The 15,886-nt window shown below is 38.8% G+C and overlaps 1 protein-coding gene across 1 annotated transcript; it reads left to right on the top strand.

Moving 5' to 3' along the window:
* Positions 1-8,297: 8,297 nt before the first annotated feature.
* On the top strand, positions 8,298-12,871 carry LOC147327444 (cell adhesion molecule 4-like). The gene is made up of 4 exons (XM_086295088.1): positions 8,298-8,450; positions 8,615-8,944; positions 12,295-12,552; positions 12,735-12,871. Exons 1-4 carry the CDS (start codon positions 8,342-8,344, stop codon positions 12,869-12,871), a joined length of 834 nt encoding a protein of 277 aa, XP_086151214.1. The 5' UTR covers positions 8,298-8,341.
* The last annotated feature ends 3,015 nt before the right edge of the window (positions 12,872-15,886 follow it).

The following is a 15,886-nucleotide window of genomic DNA, read 5'->3' as shown; positions in this document are numbered from 1 at the left end:
TTTGTATATCATGGATGTGTTCACGAGTGATGGGAGAAGGGAGCAGGAGATGGACAAATGGATTGGTGCAGTGATGCGGACTCTGCACCAGATCGTATCAATATACCGGTCGCGCTACATCCCTACCCTCACCTATGGTCACGGGTGTAGGTAATGACCGAAAGAATGAGATCATCAATACAAGTGGTGGAAATGAGCTTCCTCCGAAGGGCGACTGGCCTCTTCCTAGAAATGGGGTGAGGAATTCAGCATCTGAGAGGGGCTTGGAGTAGAGCCGCTGCTCCTTCACATCGAAAGGAGCCAGCTGAGGTGATTCAGGCATCTGACAAGACGCCTCCTGGGAGAGGAGTTCTGGGCATGTCCCCCCAGGAGGAGGCCCTTAGGTGCAGACCAGGACACACTGGAGAGATTATATCTCTCGGCTGGCCTGGGAAAGCCTTGGTTTTCCTTTGGACAAGCTGGAGGAGGGGGCTGGGGAGAGCGAGGTCTGGGGTTCTCTGCTTAGGCTGCTGTCCCCGAGACCCGGCCCTGGAGAAGCGGAAGGAACTTCATACAAAATCTGAGAACAAATAAAAAAATGATATAACTAAGCACGGTCCGCTGTCCTTCCACTTACTGTATGATTTTTCTCCCAGCAGTATTAGTGGTGTGCTACCTTAGAACAAATTCAAAGATAGTTTATATCACACATGACAATCTTTATAATACAATAGAATAGCCCATTATTGTTATTGTACATGTACCACGACTGGGATTTCCACATCAACTGCACAGGAATAAAATATAAATAGTAAGACAGCAGGAATAAATAACAAACGGGAGGAATACATAAAAATTAGACATACTATAGAGACGTGCAGTTTGATGATTAAATGCCAATGACCTATCAAATCACAACAGGATCCCAGCAGTGATAGGAGTTAGGATGGGACTCCCCCAGAGATGCAGATGGAGGCTTGGATGGAGCTCTGAGGGAAAGCGGTGAGACAAAGGTTACACAAATGAGAGTCTGACAGGCAGGATGACAGAAGAGCAATGAGCTTTAAAGTATATGGAATGGGAGCTGACAGGGGCAAGGAAAAACCTTTTAACAGGAAGAAATCTCCAGCAGAACCAGGCTCAGGAGCCAGTAGGGTTTGGGGAGAGGGAGACAAGACAAATAACATGCTGTGGAAGAGACTCAGAGATTAACAATAACTCATAATTAAATGCAGAGAGGTGTAGAAACACATAGTGAGAGTAAAATGGATGTGAGAAGGAAAATCATTCAATGCATCATGGGAATCCCCCATCAGCCTACACCTAATGCAGCATAACTAAGGGAGGCTTCAGGGTCACCTGATCTAGTCCTAACTATATGAAACTTTTAAGCCTAATCTTAAAAAGTAGAGATGGTATCTCTCTCCCAAATCTGGTTCCACAGAAGAGGGGCGTGAAAGCTGAATGCTCTGCCTCCCATTTTCATTTCATTTCATTTTTTTTTTCATTTATTTGTTCATTTTCAGGCACAACAAATACCTATATTGAACATAAAATGCACAAAACAAAAAACAAAAATTGCCTGAAAAAGGAGTGGGACGAAGAAAACTTATTAAATCCCACCCCTATACTCACTCATCAACAAAAAAAACAAACTTCCCGCAGCTACGCCCATCATTGCATACAGACCCATCAACAGCCCCGGGCACATACAAGCATCTAAACGGCAGCTCGCAAACAACAATTAGAGCCTTCATAACTGAATACAGAATATATAAATTATAAATTGGATTACCACAGGTAACAGGCAGTAATAACTACAAGTAACAAACACACATACATATACATACATATATATCTACACACACATGTACATATGTGTACATACATACGCACACTTTATTTTTTTTGGAATCCATACCAGCAATGGTAAGAGAACAGACATTACAGAGCACACTAAAAGCATCATTGAGTATACTGTGACCAGACCAACTGTTTGTAGAGAAATTTAAATCTATGAATATTTTTGCATTGTTTCAATTGTAAACTCAGACTGTTCCAGATTTTCACACCACATACAGACACACAAAAGCCTTTACGGGTTGTTCGAGTTCTGGGTAATTTGAATTCTCCAAAGCCTCTCACATTATAAACCTTTTCTCGAATTTCAAATCTAGTTTGTAAATTTGCCGGTAAAAGTTTAGTAAAAGCTTTATACAAAATTATGGATGTATTGTAATTAACCAGATCCTGGAATTTAAGTAACTTTGCCTGAAGAAAGAATTTGTGAGTATGATCTAGATAACCAGCCTTGTGAATAATACGCAGTGCTCGTTTCTGTACTGTGACTAATGGATTAGTTGTATTTTTATATGTGTTTCCCCACACTTCCACACAATATGTAAGATATGGAAGAACCAGAGTACAGTACAGAGTACAAAGTGCATCTTTATCAAGGTATGGTTTCACTTTGTTCAAAACTGCGAGGCTTCTGGAAATTTTGGTTTTTATGTGTCTGACGTGGGGTTTCCATGAAATTTTGTTATCAATTACGACTCCCAAAAATTTTTTTCACTCACATTATCAATTGGTACACCTTCAATGATAATTGGTAATTCTACATTATAGTTTAAATTACCAAAAAACATTGCTTTAGTTTTATTTATATTTAATGATAATTTATTTATGTCCATCCATTTTTTTATTAATTTTAGCTCCCTGTTTACGGTCATTACAAGATCAGTATAATCATCGCTACTGAAAAATATGTTGGTGTCATCTGCGAACAGTATGAGTTTAAGTACTTGAGAAACATCAAAAATATCATTTATGTATACATTGAAAAGTTTTGGTCCCAACACTGACCCTTGGGGAACACCACATGTAATACCAAGTTTCTCTGAGTGGTAATGCCCTATGCTAACATATTGTTCCCGACCCGTTAGGTAACTTTTTAACCAGTTACCAGCTTTCCCTCGAATACCATATCTTTCCAATTTATCCAATAATATTGAGTGATTGATTGTGTCGAAGGCCTTTTTGAGATCAACAAAAATACCAACTGCATATTATTATTTTACTTTTAAATACTCGAGGAACCAGAACTAAGTCTGAGAGCAAGTGCTGTAATGGGGTGATACAGTTCTGTAAGGTTTTTAAGAAAAGATGGGGTCTGATTATTTGATGAGAAGGACTCTTACTGCAGAATTTTGGATCAACGGAAGACTTTTCAGCTGTTTTTAGGACAACTTGATAATAATGAAACTAGTTTTTCAGCCTCACTCTGCTACAGGATGTTTCTAATTTTAGAGATATTGCCCAAATATCTCTTAGATAAGATTAAGACAATTCATTAAACTTATTATCTTGAGTGTATTTAGTTACCTTAGGTTAAACCAACATTATTATTCTATTTTGAAAATAACATATGTCTGATAAACCGCAATTTAACCTGTTTGCAATATATGTATTTTTCTTGTTCATTTTATGTTACATTTAAAAATATACAGCCTGTCTGCAGCAATGTTAACCAGGCTTAAAGCTGATGTTACGCTAATCTCCAAATCCTGACTCATGGTACAGGCCTCTGCTCTGAGCTCTCGCACGTTTTGGTTGGTTTTGTTTGCTTAGCTGTTTTGGTGTTGGCCCTCCCTAAAATATTTTTGAACTTCATGAGCTGTCTCTAAAAAGAAATTCAAATGCTGACAAAACTGGTACATGAACATAAACACCCTTCCTGTGGTTTTGCCTTATCAGCTTCAGTCATGTGTGACGCATGTGTGAAAAGTGCTTGACACCTCACAGAACGCACTTTTTAGAAAGTGAAAATGTTTGAACTTAGATAACTTTGTTTTTGTTTTTTTACATAAAACATTTATATATTACCTTAGTTTTTGTTCTGTGTGATTTTTAATTTAATAAAATGTTCCCTCTCATCTGACAGCACTCATCATGGGCATTAATGCCATTGTATTTTGGGACTTTTAACGATTTCTTTGAACTGCTCTTTTTCCCTGCATCAAAATGACGACCTTTCCAGAGACATTGATAGGCCTTGTCAAGTTAAAATACTTTGTATAACCTTCAGAACCAGTTATTACAGATGTGAGTGTGTATATATCAAATCAAATAAAAAAACATTTTTTTATATACACAATCATACACAATATGACATGCAGAGAGATCCTTATAGCTGTGCAACTGCCGACCAGATAAAAGAATAAAACTAAATTTAAAAGTCAAGTATAAAAGTTAAAAATCAAAATTAAAAAGGTGTGCAAATCAACAGTGTGCACACTGACAGTGAACAGTTATGAGTTATGAGGTATATTACTGAAGTACATTGTTGTTGTTGTTGTTGTTAAGTGCTTGTGCAATGATGTGTAGAGATATATAGATAAGAATATTTCTGTTTGTATGTAAACTCTGGCCCAGTGCGGACTGAATCAAGTCTAAAATAAATTCAAACTTGTGACCCAATTCTTGTTTGTGTGTTTTTTAACAGCGTGTGCTGTACAGTCATTGCACCCTGGAAAAAGAACAGTTCAAAGAAATGATTAAAAACCCACAAATTACCAAAAGTTTCACACCCACGATGAGTGTGTGTGTAAACCTATCATGTAAATTATTTTGATGAAGAAGTTTAGTTTGCATTTTGTATCTGGTATTTGTAAAAGCACCACTTGTTTATGATATTCCCACCCAGTCTCACATCACACCTACACACACACACACACACACACACACACACACACACACACACACACACACACACACACACACACACACACAGAGCAGCAGTTCCTTTAAATTTCAGACCTGAGCTGATCAGCTTCACTTTTGGACGACATCAGCTGAACATCATGTTTTGCTGTTGCATATTTTTGGCTGTTTCTTTGTTGCATTCTCTGTGTCACTTCCATGTGTCAGGCTACGGTAAGTTCTCACACATGTGGAGTTTTGTTACTGTGTTTATAAATGGCAGTTCTATTTTTTGCAATGGTCTTATTTACTGTACATTATATTAAACGATTAAATTATGTGATTTTCACATGTATTGTTTCACAATATATATATATATTTATCGTAATTTTCTTAATTTACTTTTCTCAGTATTGTGCCTTCCTTATTTTCTGTGTAATAGTTATCATCTATATCCTTTTAAGTGCCAGACAGTGCATAACATATGAAGTGATATACTGCAACTATATGTGTAGTACAGTATTAACCACTTTCTTAGCTAATGGAGCAAAGCCTGGGAGCTACTTCAGGCAGGCTCTGCATCATGTATCAATTTGTTGGTTTATTTAACGTTCACATGTCATGGTTTGAGTGTTTTGAGCGTTTTGAGTTTTCCTTTTGATTTATGATGCTTTGCTTTATCAGGATGTTTAGGTCAGAGTTTTGCTCCTCTAATGTTTTGTGTTATTTTGTGTTCACGTTTCCTTCCGTTACATTGTGAAGATGTTTTAATTTCATTCAGTTTAGTCTTGAGTTCAGTTTTTTTATGCTGTTGAGTTTATTTGTATCTGTTTTTTGGGCTCTGTCTCTTTCCTGTGTCTCCTGTGAGAGTCTGCCATGTCCTCTGTGTGTGTTTCCCCAGTCATGTCTGTGTTTGGTCTCGCTCCCTCCGTGTCTCGTCTCCCGTAACTGTTTCCATGTTTCCCTCTTTGTGTGTCCTTCCTTTGTCTCCGCAGTTGTCTTGTGTCCATTTGCGTTCCTTCCTCCAGCTCCGCCTTCTCGCTCCATGTTCCCACATCCAGGTCTTGTGTTCCGTGTTCTGTGTTTAGTGTTTAGCTTTAGTTCATGCAGTTTAGTTTGTTAGTTAAGTCTCTGTTCTCATTTGCCTCTTATTTATATTTTCATTCAACCCAAATAAACGGCTCGCCTTTTGTTTAAACTCACTCCCTTTTTCAAGTGTCTGCATTTGGGTCCTCATAATCTCTCCACACTGTCCGACATCAGAATTTCTCATCTCTCTCTGTCGCTTACTGTGTAGGAAAGGGTGACTATGTCTTTATGACGCACAAAGCTGGAAGATTCAAGTCAAATCTAAAAGTTACTTTAAGACAATCAATGATTAATTATCATTATTAACTGCAAAGTCAGTTATCATTTAAATGCTTAGCAGGGCCTCAATTTGCTCTAAAACAGCCTCAGTTCTTCTTGCTCTTGAGTCCAAAAGATGTTGACAGATTTGTCCCATTCAGTCTAGAGATGGCATGAAACCACTTTTTTATGCCCGATACCGATACCGATATCATAAATTTGGATATCGGCCGATATGAATCTGATATAGTGTGTTTTTTAATCAATATAACTGTTTTTTTTTAATATCTTGCTGCTTTTTGTATAAGTTCATACTCAAGTTAAAAAAACCCCAAAAAAACCCCCACTAAAGCTATTCTGTTATACCTGTATGCAAAAAATGCACTGCTCCCAAAATATTTCATAGTTCAGCAATACTGATCAATCTAATAAACTTAAACCTACTCCATCCTCCCTATTCTGGTATTTTAAAGAGTAAGCAACCTAACTAATAGGGTTGCAAACCCCAGCAAAAAATAAAATAAAATAGGGAACCCCCCCTCCACCTCATGATGCTTAATCGACGTAATCAAGTTTAATTTGATGCAGTGTGAAAAAAAATGCACAGAAATACATTTTTTTTCAAGAATAATTAAATAGATTCAACATCTTTCTTCAACAGAACTGCAGACTGCACAGATGATACCTTCCCAAAGGAAAAAGTAGCTTACTAGGGTGTATTAGACTTAATAGACTTCTATTCATTTTACATCAGATTAAAAATTTGGGTGTAAGATTCAGATAATTATTTATTAAAAGCTAGACATTTTAAATGAGAATAAGAAAGAAAAGTATGTCTTTGTGCCCCCTTCTCCCTGTTCATGCCCTATCGGCCCCCCTGGCTAAACTTTGCTAGATCCGCCCCTGCACAGTTACCAGCCGTCAGCTAGTAGAAAAAGATCCTGGTGTAGAAAGTAATATTAAATAAATTCTAACAACAGCTTATCAAGCTTAAACGTGCTGCTGTTGTTCAGCCGCTGGTTTCCTCTTCCTGGTGCAAAGTGGGCGATAAACAAACAAGAGAGACGGACTCGCGACAGAAAAGCCGATCAGCTGATCACTGATCAGTTTCAGATTGAAGTAGCAGCAGGAGAGGGAGGGGGAGACAAGAGGCAGTCCTCCATATATCGGTTGTTAAGCTTAACGTGGGAATGCTTTACAAACATTCAGAGATGAACTTACACACTTGCTTTACTTCTCTCTGGGATAACTTCCTCTGAGATGAAATGCAGGATTGGTAGCGAGGCTACAAATACACACAGCCGCTCTATCACGTGAGCACACTGCTCCGATGTGCTACGGTTATGAGGAGGGTTACGCCGTGTCGAAAGTTTTGTGAGGTGCTTTTTTGATATTTAATGGATCGGATTACATTTTTTATTTTTCTCCGATATCCGATCCAGTAATTTACGTCAGTATCGGACCGATACCGATACGTAATATCGGATCCATCTCTAATTCAGTCAGTCTGTTTTTGGTTTGGAGACACCTGTGAGAAAAGATGTTGGAAAACTTTAACTGTCCAGATTTGGTGGAGCCTGTCTCTCTGCAGCCTCTGATTTCTGTTTTGGCTTGTTGAAACCCAACATGCATTTGTGCTGCTGTAGCCTCGAGGACAGATGCTTTTCTGTCCAGCACAGTTGCAGGTGAAATCTAAATGACCATAGTCTGTCCTTTCTCCTCTGGCCTCAACAAGCCACTGTCTCTGCAGAAGTGCTGCTCACTGGATGTTTTTGGTTTATCACATCTTTCAGAGTTACTGAAATGTGAATCCCAGGAGATCGACAGTTTCAAATATAGTCAAACGTTATCACAGTTGAAGCGATCGCATATTTTCTACATCCTTATATTTGTCACAGACAGCTGATCGATAATTGTAATCATATTCTTAACTTTTCACTTTCATGGGAATTTCTCCCACCTGCTTCATGGACACCATCATGATCTCCTGTACATGAAAAAGCTCATCCTCAGACAGGGTGCAGGCTTCAGTCATTTGTGACGGGCTCAGATTGGACCTGCTACACTTATACATTGAAAGCAACTGAGGTGAGCAGGATGGACGGTAAATATTTTCCTAGCAAATAATTGCATGTAATGTTTTTTTCTTACAGGTTCTAGTTGCACAGAGTATCCTGTGTTCACTCCATCTGCACTGGTAGTGAAGTACGGTGACCCAGCCAATGTTACATGTGTTGTATGTCAGAAGGACTGCAGTGGAGATGCTTCAGGTTTGGAGCACCCTTTGGGAAATGTTACACAAAATGGAACCACGATGTTCTGGACGGTTGACAGACTGACTGAATGGGGCATATCTCTACACTGCTATTATAACAATGATGCTGGCAATCAGTGTACAAGCATTCTGAATCCAACTCTTTATCGTAAGTATGCTTACTTTAGAAAATGAGACTTTTTAGTGGATTTTACATCATCTGTGATCTAAATTTAATCTCTTTGTGTAAATACACAGTTAGATGGATTCATACTCTCAGCGGTTACTGACTGACATCTACCTGTGTTACTCGTTCTTTCCCTGTCTTCTCAGAGCCTCCAGAAAGTGTCTCCATCAGCTTTGTAAACCACACTGAGATGATGTTTGAGAATCAGCAGTACACCCTGCAGTGTAGCGTACAGAACGTAGCTCCTGTTCAAAGCCTCACTGTGACCTTCTACAGAGGAAACACAGCACTGGGTCACCTACAGTCCAACAGTGAACAGAAGAAACCAGTGAATGAGACCTTCACCCTGAACATCACTCCCAGAAGAGAAGATGATGGAGCCCAGTACTGGTGCGAAAGCAAGCTGGAGCTGAGACCAGCTGGACCACAGCGCCCTCCAGTGGTGACATCAGAAAAGCTCCCTGCTATAGTTCACTGTGAGTCTGAGGGGGGGAAACAGATTTACATTTACATGTGTAATTTTCATGGCTCTTTATGTAATGTAAGAGGTTTCAGTGCCTCAAATCATTTTCCCCATTTGTTCAATTTTCCATCGGATTATGACGAGAATACAATTTCTATCCTAAGTCTCAGACTGAAGACACATCTCTGACCAGTGAGACTCTGATCTTTTAATATCAATATATATCTAATATACAGTGGGTACGGAAAGTATTCAGGCACCCTTAAATTTTTCACTCATTGTTATATTGAAGCCATTTGCTAAAATCATTTAAGTTCATTTTTTCCTCATTAATGTACACACAGCACCCCATGCTGACAGAAAAACACAGAATTGTTGACATTTTTGCAGATTTATTAAAAAAAGAAAAACTGAAATATCACATGGTCCTAAGTATTCAGACCTTTTACTCAGTATTTAGTGGAAGTATTTTGGGAAAGATGCAACAAGTTTTTCACACCTGGATTTGGGGATCCTCTGCTATTCCTCCTTGCAGATGCTCTCTGATTCTGTCAGGTTGGATATAAACGTTGGTGGACAGCCATTTTTATGTTGGGTTTAAGTTAGGGCTCTGGCTTGGCCATTCAAGAACAGTCACAGCGCTGGTGTGAAGTCACTCCTTTGTTATCTTAGCTGTGTGCTTAGGGTCATTGTCTTGTTGGAAGGTGAACCTTCGGCCCAGTCTGAGGTCCAGAGCACTTGGGAGAAGGTTTTCGTCCAGGATATCCCTGTACTTGGCCGCATTCATCTTTCCCTCACTTGCAACCAGTCGTCCTGTCCCTGCAGCTGAAAAACACACCCACAGCATGATGCTGCCACCAACATGCTTCACTGTTGGGACTGTACTGGGCAGGTGGTGAGCAGTGCCTGGTTTTCTCCACACATACCACTTAGAATTAAGGCCAAAAAGTTCTCTTGGTCTCTTCAGACCAGAGAATCTTATTTCTCACCATCTTGGAGTCCTTCAGGTGTTTGTTTGTTTTGTTTTTTTTAGCAAACTCCATGAGGGCATTCATGTGTCTTGCACTGAGGAGAGGCAAAGAATGAACAATTTAAGTGGGTCTGAATACTTTCCATACCCACTGTACACTACCAGTCAAAAGTTTGGACACACCTTCTGAGTTAATGGCGTTTCTTTATTTTCATGAACATTTACATTGTAGATTCTTCTGAAGGCATCAAAACTATGAACACGTATGGAATTATGTAATAAACAAAAAAGTGTGAAATAACTCAAAACATGTTTTATATTATAGATTCTTCAAAATAGCCACCTGTTCCTTTGATTACTACTTTGCGCACTCTTGGCATTCTCTCAATGAGCTTCATGAGGTCGTCACCTGAAATGTTTTTGCAACAGTCTTGAAGGAGTTCCCAGAGGTGCTGAGCACTTGTTGGTCTTTTTGTCTTCGCTCTGTGGTCCATCTCATCCCAAACAATCTCGACTGGGTTTCGGTCAGACGACTGTGCACTCCATCACTCTCCTTCTTGGTCAAATAGGCCTCTCACAGCCTGGAGGTGTGTTTGGGGTCGTTGTCCTGTTGAAAAATAAATGATGGTCCAACTAAATGCAAACTGGATAGGATGGCATGTTGGTTTAGTGTGCCTTCAATTTTGAATAAATCCCCAACAGTGTCACCAGGAGAGCACCCCCACACCATCACACCACCTCCTCCATGATTCACAGTGGGAACTATACATGTAGAGACCATCCGTTCACCTTTTCTGCTTTGCACAAAGACGCGGCAGGTGGAAACAAAGATCTCAGATTTGGACTCATCAGACCAAAGCACAGATTTCCACTGGTTTAATGTCCAATCCTTATGTTTCTTGGCCCAAACAAATCTCTTCTGATTGTTGCCTTTCCTTAGTCGTGGTTTTTAGCAGCTGTTTGACCATAAAGGCCTGATTCACGCAGTCTCCTCTGAACAGCTGATGTGGAGATGTGTCTGCTACTGGAACTCTGTGTGGCATTTATCTGGGCTCTGATCAGAGGTGCTGTTCACTTGCGATTTCTGAGGCTGGTGACTCGGATGAATTTATCCTCAGAAGCAGAGGTGACTCTCGGTCTTGCTTTCCTGGGGTGGTCCTCATGTGAGCCAGTTTCCTCGTAGCAATATTCTGACTGACTGACCTTCAGTTCTTAAAGTAATGATGAACTGTCATTTCTCTTTACTTAGCTCATTGGTTCTTCCCCTAATATGAATTCTAACAGTTGTCAAATAGGGCTGTCAGCTGGGTACCAACCTTCTGCACAACACAACTGATGGTCCCAACAATAATTAAGAAGACAAGAAATTCCACAAATGAAAAATGACAAGTCACACCTGTGAAGTACAAACAGGTGAGCATCATGAAGCTCATTGAGAGAAGACCAAGGGTTTGTAACGCTGTTAACAAAGCAAAGGGTGGCTACTTTGAGGAATCTAAAATATAAGACATTATTTTTAGAGTTATTTATCATTTATTTCTTTGCTACATAATTCCATATATCTTGCTTCATATATTTGATGTCTTCAGTAAGTATCTACAATAATGAAAGTAGTAAAAATAAAGAAAAAACATTAAACGAGATTATGTGTACAAACTTTTGGTAGTTTTTTGGTGTATACTGTATATTATGTTTTGTATAAAGAGCAACACCCTGCAAGGTAACTGCAGCAGTTAAATATAATGAAGTGGAATAAATAGTAAAATATTACCCACTGAAAAATAAGTATTAAGTATACTAGCATACGGTGAAAGTGAAGTATAGTATAGTGTACTAGAGACAGTAATTTGATACTTTCCACTCTCCATGAATATGTGCTTCCACTTCAGTGTGGACACAAGGGGCATGCTCAGTCTTTATGTGATAGTCATATTGCCTTTGACCTTTATTATGTTTTTGTTATTAATTTAAGACCCCCTCAGTAACATATTTAAGATGAACATGATTCTCAAATCATCACAATCAACAGCACAGTTTGATCACTGATGTGAGCCGGTGACATGAACACATTTAAGCAGGTAACTTATCCAAACAAAGGAGTCTGATGTCAGACATTACTGTTAACTCGCTACTCTGACTCACATCTGGATCCAGAAACCACCATACGTATATGTGCATCATATGACCTAGAGGGGATAACATTAATTGAGAACATTTAGTAATAACTCCAGAAAGCCTCAGAGGCTAATTGTACACAGTTCAGCAGAGATTAAAGGAATTGTCTGACTGTCAAAACAATTCATGTGTTCATCAGTGAACATTCCTCTTTTAAATTAAAAATGGTTGATTTTGCTAATATATTGTGTTCTGTTTCTTCTTCAATAATCACACAGATGGGCCTGAGCTCAATGAGCCACCAAATCCAGATGTGATCACAATCACGGAAGGAGACACTCTACACCTGAACTGCTCCTCTGTGGGAAACCCCAGCCCCTCATACACCTGGACACTCCCATTAAATAGCTCTCCTTCCTACAGTGGCAGCGTTCTCACTATTAAATCTGTTGGGTTTGAGCATGAAGGACAGCATATCTGCACTGTGAGCAACACTGTAGGGACTGTCACCAAGGAGTTTAACATTGACGTACAAAGTGAGTGTTGTCAGATACTTCCTGGAAAATGAGTCACTGAAGATCAATCACAATATTTTCCTCTAGAAATGATACAGCAGTTGAGAATAATCCAATCTTTAATCCAAGAATAAAATTCATTGTGATTGTTTTGGTGTTTTTAATTTGCCTCGTGTATATTATTCTTCTTTTCTTTTTTACAGTCAGCTCCATCCCATACATAATACGTGGAACCTTACTGGGAGTTCTGGTCCTTGTCGGTCTGTCACTGGGATGCTACTGTAAACGCAAGCAAAGGGGAAACTACAAACTCAGTAAAATTATTGTTATTGACAGCTGAAGAAATGACTGAATGGTTAACACCTGATTCTGATTAGCAGCTTGTCTGTCTATCCTCTGTGAGCAAACTTCCTGTTTAGCACATATGCATGCAAGCTTTCACATTTCTGATCATTTCTGATCAACAGTTGATTTCTTTTTTTAAATATTACAGATATTTATACAGCTGTTGATGAGCTGTAGTCCCTCACTCTCTGTTTAGTCAAACTAAATTCATGGTTCTCTTCCAATTTTCTTAAACTCAATAGTAACACATCAGAGCTTCTGCTGGTAGGCACTAAACAACACTATCCAGAACTAATAGCTTTTCAATTACAATCAATAACTGGCCAGTCTCTGTTTCTCCATGTGTGAAAAGTTTGGGTGTCGTCCTCGATAGTACTCTTGTAACTCACACATCAATAACATTACTCGGTCTGCATATTTCCATTTGTGTAACATTAACCGTCTCCGTCCTTTTCCCACATGCCACTGCTGTTCTTGTTCATAGCCTGGTCACTTCCCGGATCGATTACTGCAACTCTCTTCTTTTTGGTCTTAGTCAAAAATTTCTCCATAAGCTTCAACGTGTCCCGAACTCTGCTGCTCGTATTATCACCAGGACCCCTTCTATGCACCACATCACCCCTGCTCTGCAGCAGCTTCATTGGCTTCCGCTCAAATACCGCATCAATTTCAAGATACTTTTGTATACATTTAAGGCTATTCATCATCTCTCCCCTTCATACCTCTCTGATCTGGTTCAGATCACCATTCCTTCTCGGCTCCTCTCTCTGTCCCTTCCCCTCGGTTAGCCACCATGGGGCACAGGGCTTTCTCTGCTCCTCGACTTTGGAATTCCCTTCCTCCTGATATGATAAATATCACTTCCTTCTCTCTTTTTAAGTCTAGACTCAAAACTCACCTGTTCACAATAGCCTATTCCACATAAGCTTTTCCATTCTGCTTTTTAAATTTACTCCACATTTTATCTTTATAACTTTGTAAACTGTTATGCTTGTTGTTGTTATTGCTTGTCTCTATTCTGCTGTGTACAGTGTCCCTGAGTGTTTTGAAAGGCGCTTTTAAAATAAAATGTATTATTATTATTATTATTAGTCTCAAAGTAGGGCCATAGGGTCTGCAAAATAATTTACTATCAGTTAAACAAATTTCTTTGTTATATCACAAAAACATCTGGGTGTCATTTTGTCTACAAAACAACCACATGGTGTCCTCTTCACTCCCTCGTGATATCAGTGGGACAAAGATCACTGTCAAAGATCACTGAGTGTGTGCAGGTGACCAGTATGTGTGGATATTTACTGGATATTTATTGCAATGTTATTATTCTTTGCATACTTCGGGCAACATCTTAACTGACTTATTTTCCTTGATCAAAACTCTTACATGATGTTAGCGATGTCTCTTTGTTGCATTTACAGTAGTTTGTTGTTGTTGTTCAGCTTAAGTACAGATTTCAGAGCTGTGGTTTAATTATTATTTCATGTTAGATCCTTGTTTTCTTATGTTTAAGCAACAGCTGCCACTGTGTAATTATCTAACAACCTGCATTCATAATGACATTTATTTATTCGTTACAGAAGCACACACACACACACACACAGACTAACGAGCTATCATATCAATACTTTGTAACTGATGCCCCCTGGTGGTCACATCTTTTAAGAAACAAACATTATTGTCCTTCAAATTTGCTGCAACAGGGTCTTCAGATCAGCGGTGCCTCCAGGATTTTTTCATTGGTGTGGCCATATTTCCATTTTTATTATGCTGTTGTCAAATATAGGTGACTTGAAAAATAGAGTTGATATCACTGAAAACAGATACAAACATACAGACTTTTAACTTCACACAAAGTGCTGTCACTGTTATGCTTGCAGTTTATTCACCCACAGTTTTTATTTCATTTTTTACTTTTTTTTAGTTCAGCGAGAGAAGTGAATAATGTTTGAGTCTTGAACGAGTACGTTTAAGGATCCGTGTTTGTATTTGTTAAAGTCTTTGTTTGTCCCATTTCATCCTCAGCCTATCCAAGTGCACTTATCTGAACAAATCACTCAAATCCCTCCCTGTCATAGCCTCTGTCTGTCTGACTTCTGCAAGTGAATTTGCTGTAAAGCAAAGCACATCTGCAAGGGAAGGTTCATTGTTTATACTCATCATTAGTTTCATCTCTGATTTAATGTTACATTTGTGCTCTGCCAGCTGTTGATGAGCAGTGGATTTCAAAGTGGGGTTCAAGATCCTAAAACCCAGTCTGCAAAATAATTTACTAACATTAATTTACTAAAAATGTCACTAATGTCACTGACAAATTAGTCTTTATTCAATGTTTTTAAACAAATAATTGCATCTAAGAGCACAAATGGTGTCAAGATTATAATAGATAAATATTCTCACCTGTGAGGGGGTCGCTGGGCCCAAAGGTTTGACTAGTGAGCTCCTCCTGAGGACCTTTAATAATGTAATACTTGTGTTTTACCACTAGAAGACGCTAGATAATAATCTGAGATACTGGAGGCAGTGTGAGCAACAGTTAATATGAAAAAGCTGATGATCTGCATGAATCTGAACTTTTCAGTCAAGATCACAGTCAGAGCTACTATGGTAGTGACATAATTCTCCAGGCCTATTTCCTGTTATTTAAAGGTTGAGCTATTCCCATGTCAGACAATCATAACATGTAATGTAATAACAATGACCTTTCTTTTCTCACATAACACCACACACACACACATCAAACTTGGATTATTTATGTGAATATTACCTGATTAAGACATTTTCACAAAGTTATGTAGTTTATACGTATCTCACTTTGACCCTGAATATAAATAACTGTGAATAGAGGGTTATTAGTGGGGACTCTATTGTTAATTGCCCCTTGGAGATAAATAAAGTCTCTCTGACTCTGATTCAGTGAGAAAAGATGGACATGAGTTATTGCTGAAACAAACTTGAACTGAAACCATACAGCATCAGTATATTTTAATACTAGATGAGCCTAATGTGTTTG

This window comes from Aulonocara sp. 'chitande type north' Nkhata Bay, linkage group LG6, assembly GCF_057382095.1.
Source record: "Aulonocara sp. 'chitande type north' Nkhata Bay isolate Kocher_YH1m ecotype deep benthic linkage group LG6, A_spYH_male_GT1.1, whole genome shotgun sequence".
Classification (NCBI taxonomy): Eukaryota; Metazoa; Chordata; class Actinopteri; order Cichliformes; family Cichlidae; genus Aulonocara; species Aulonocara sp. 'chitande type north' Nkhata Bay.
This window is presented reverse-complemented; position numbering and strand designations above follow the sequence as displayed.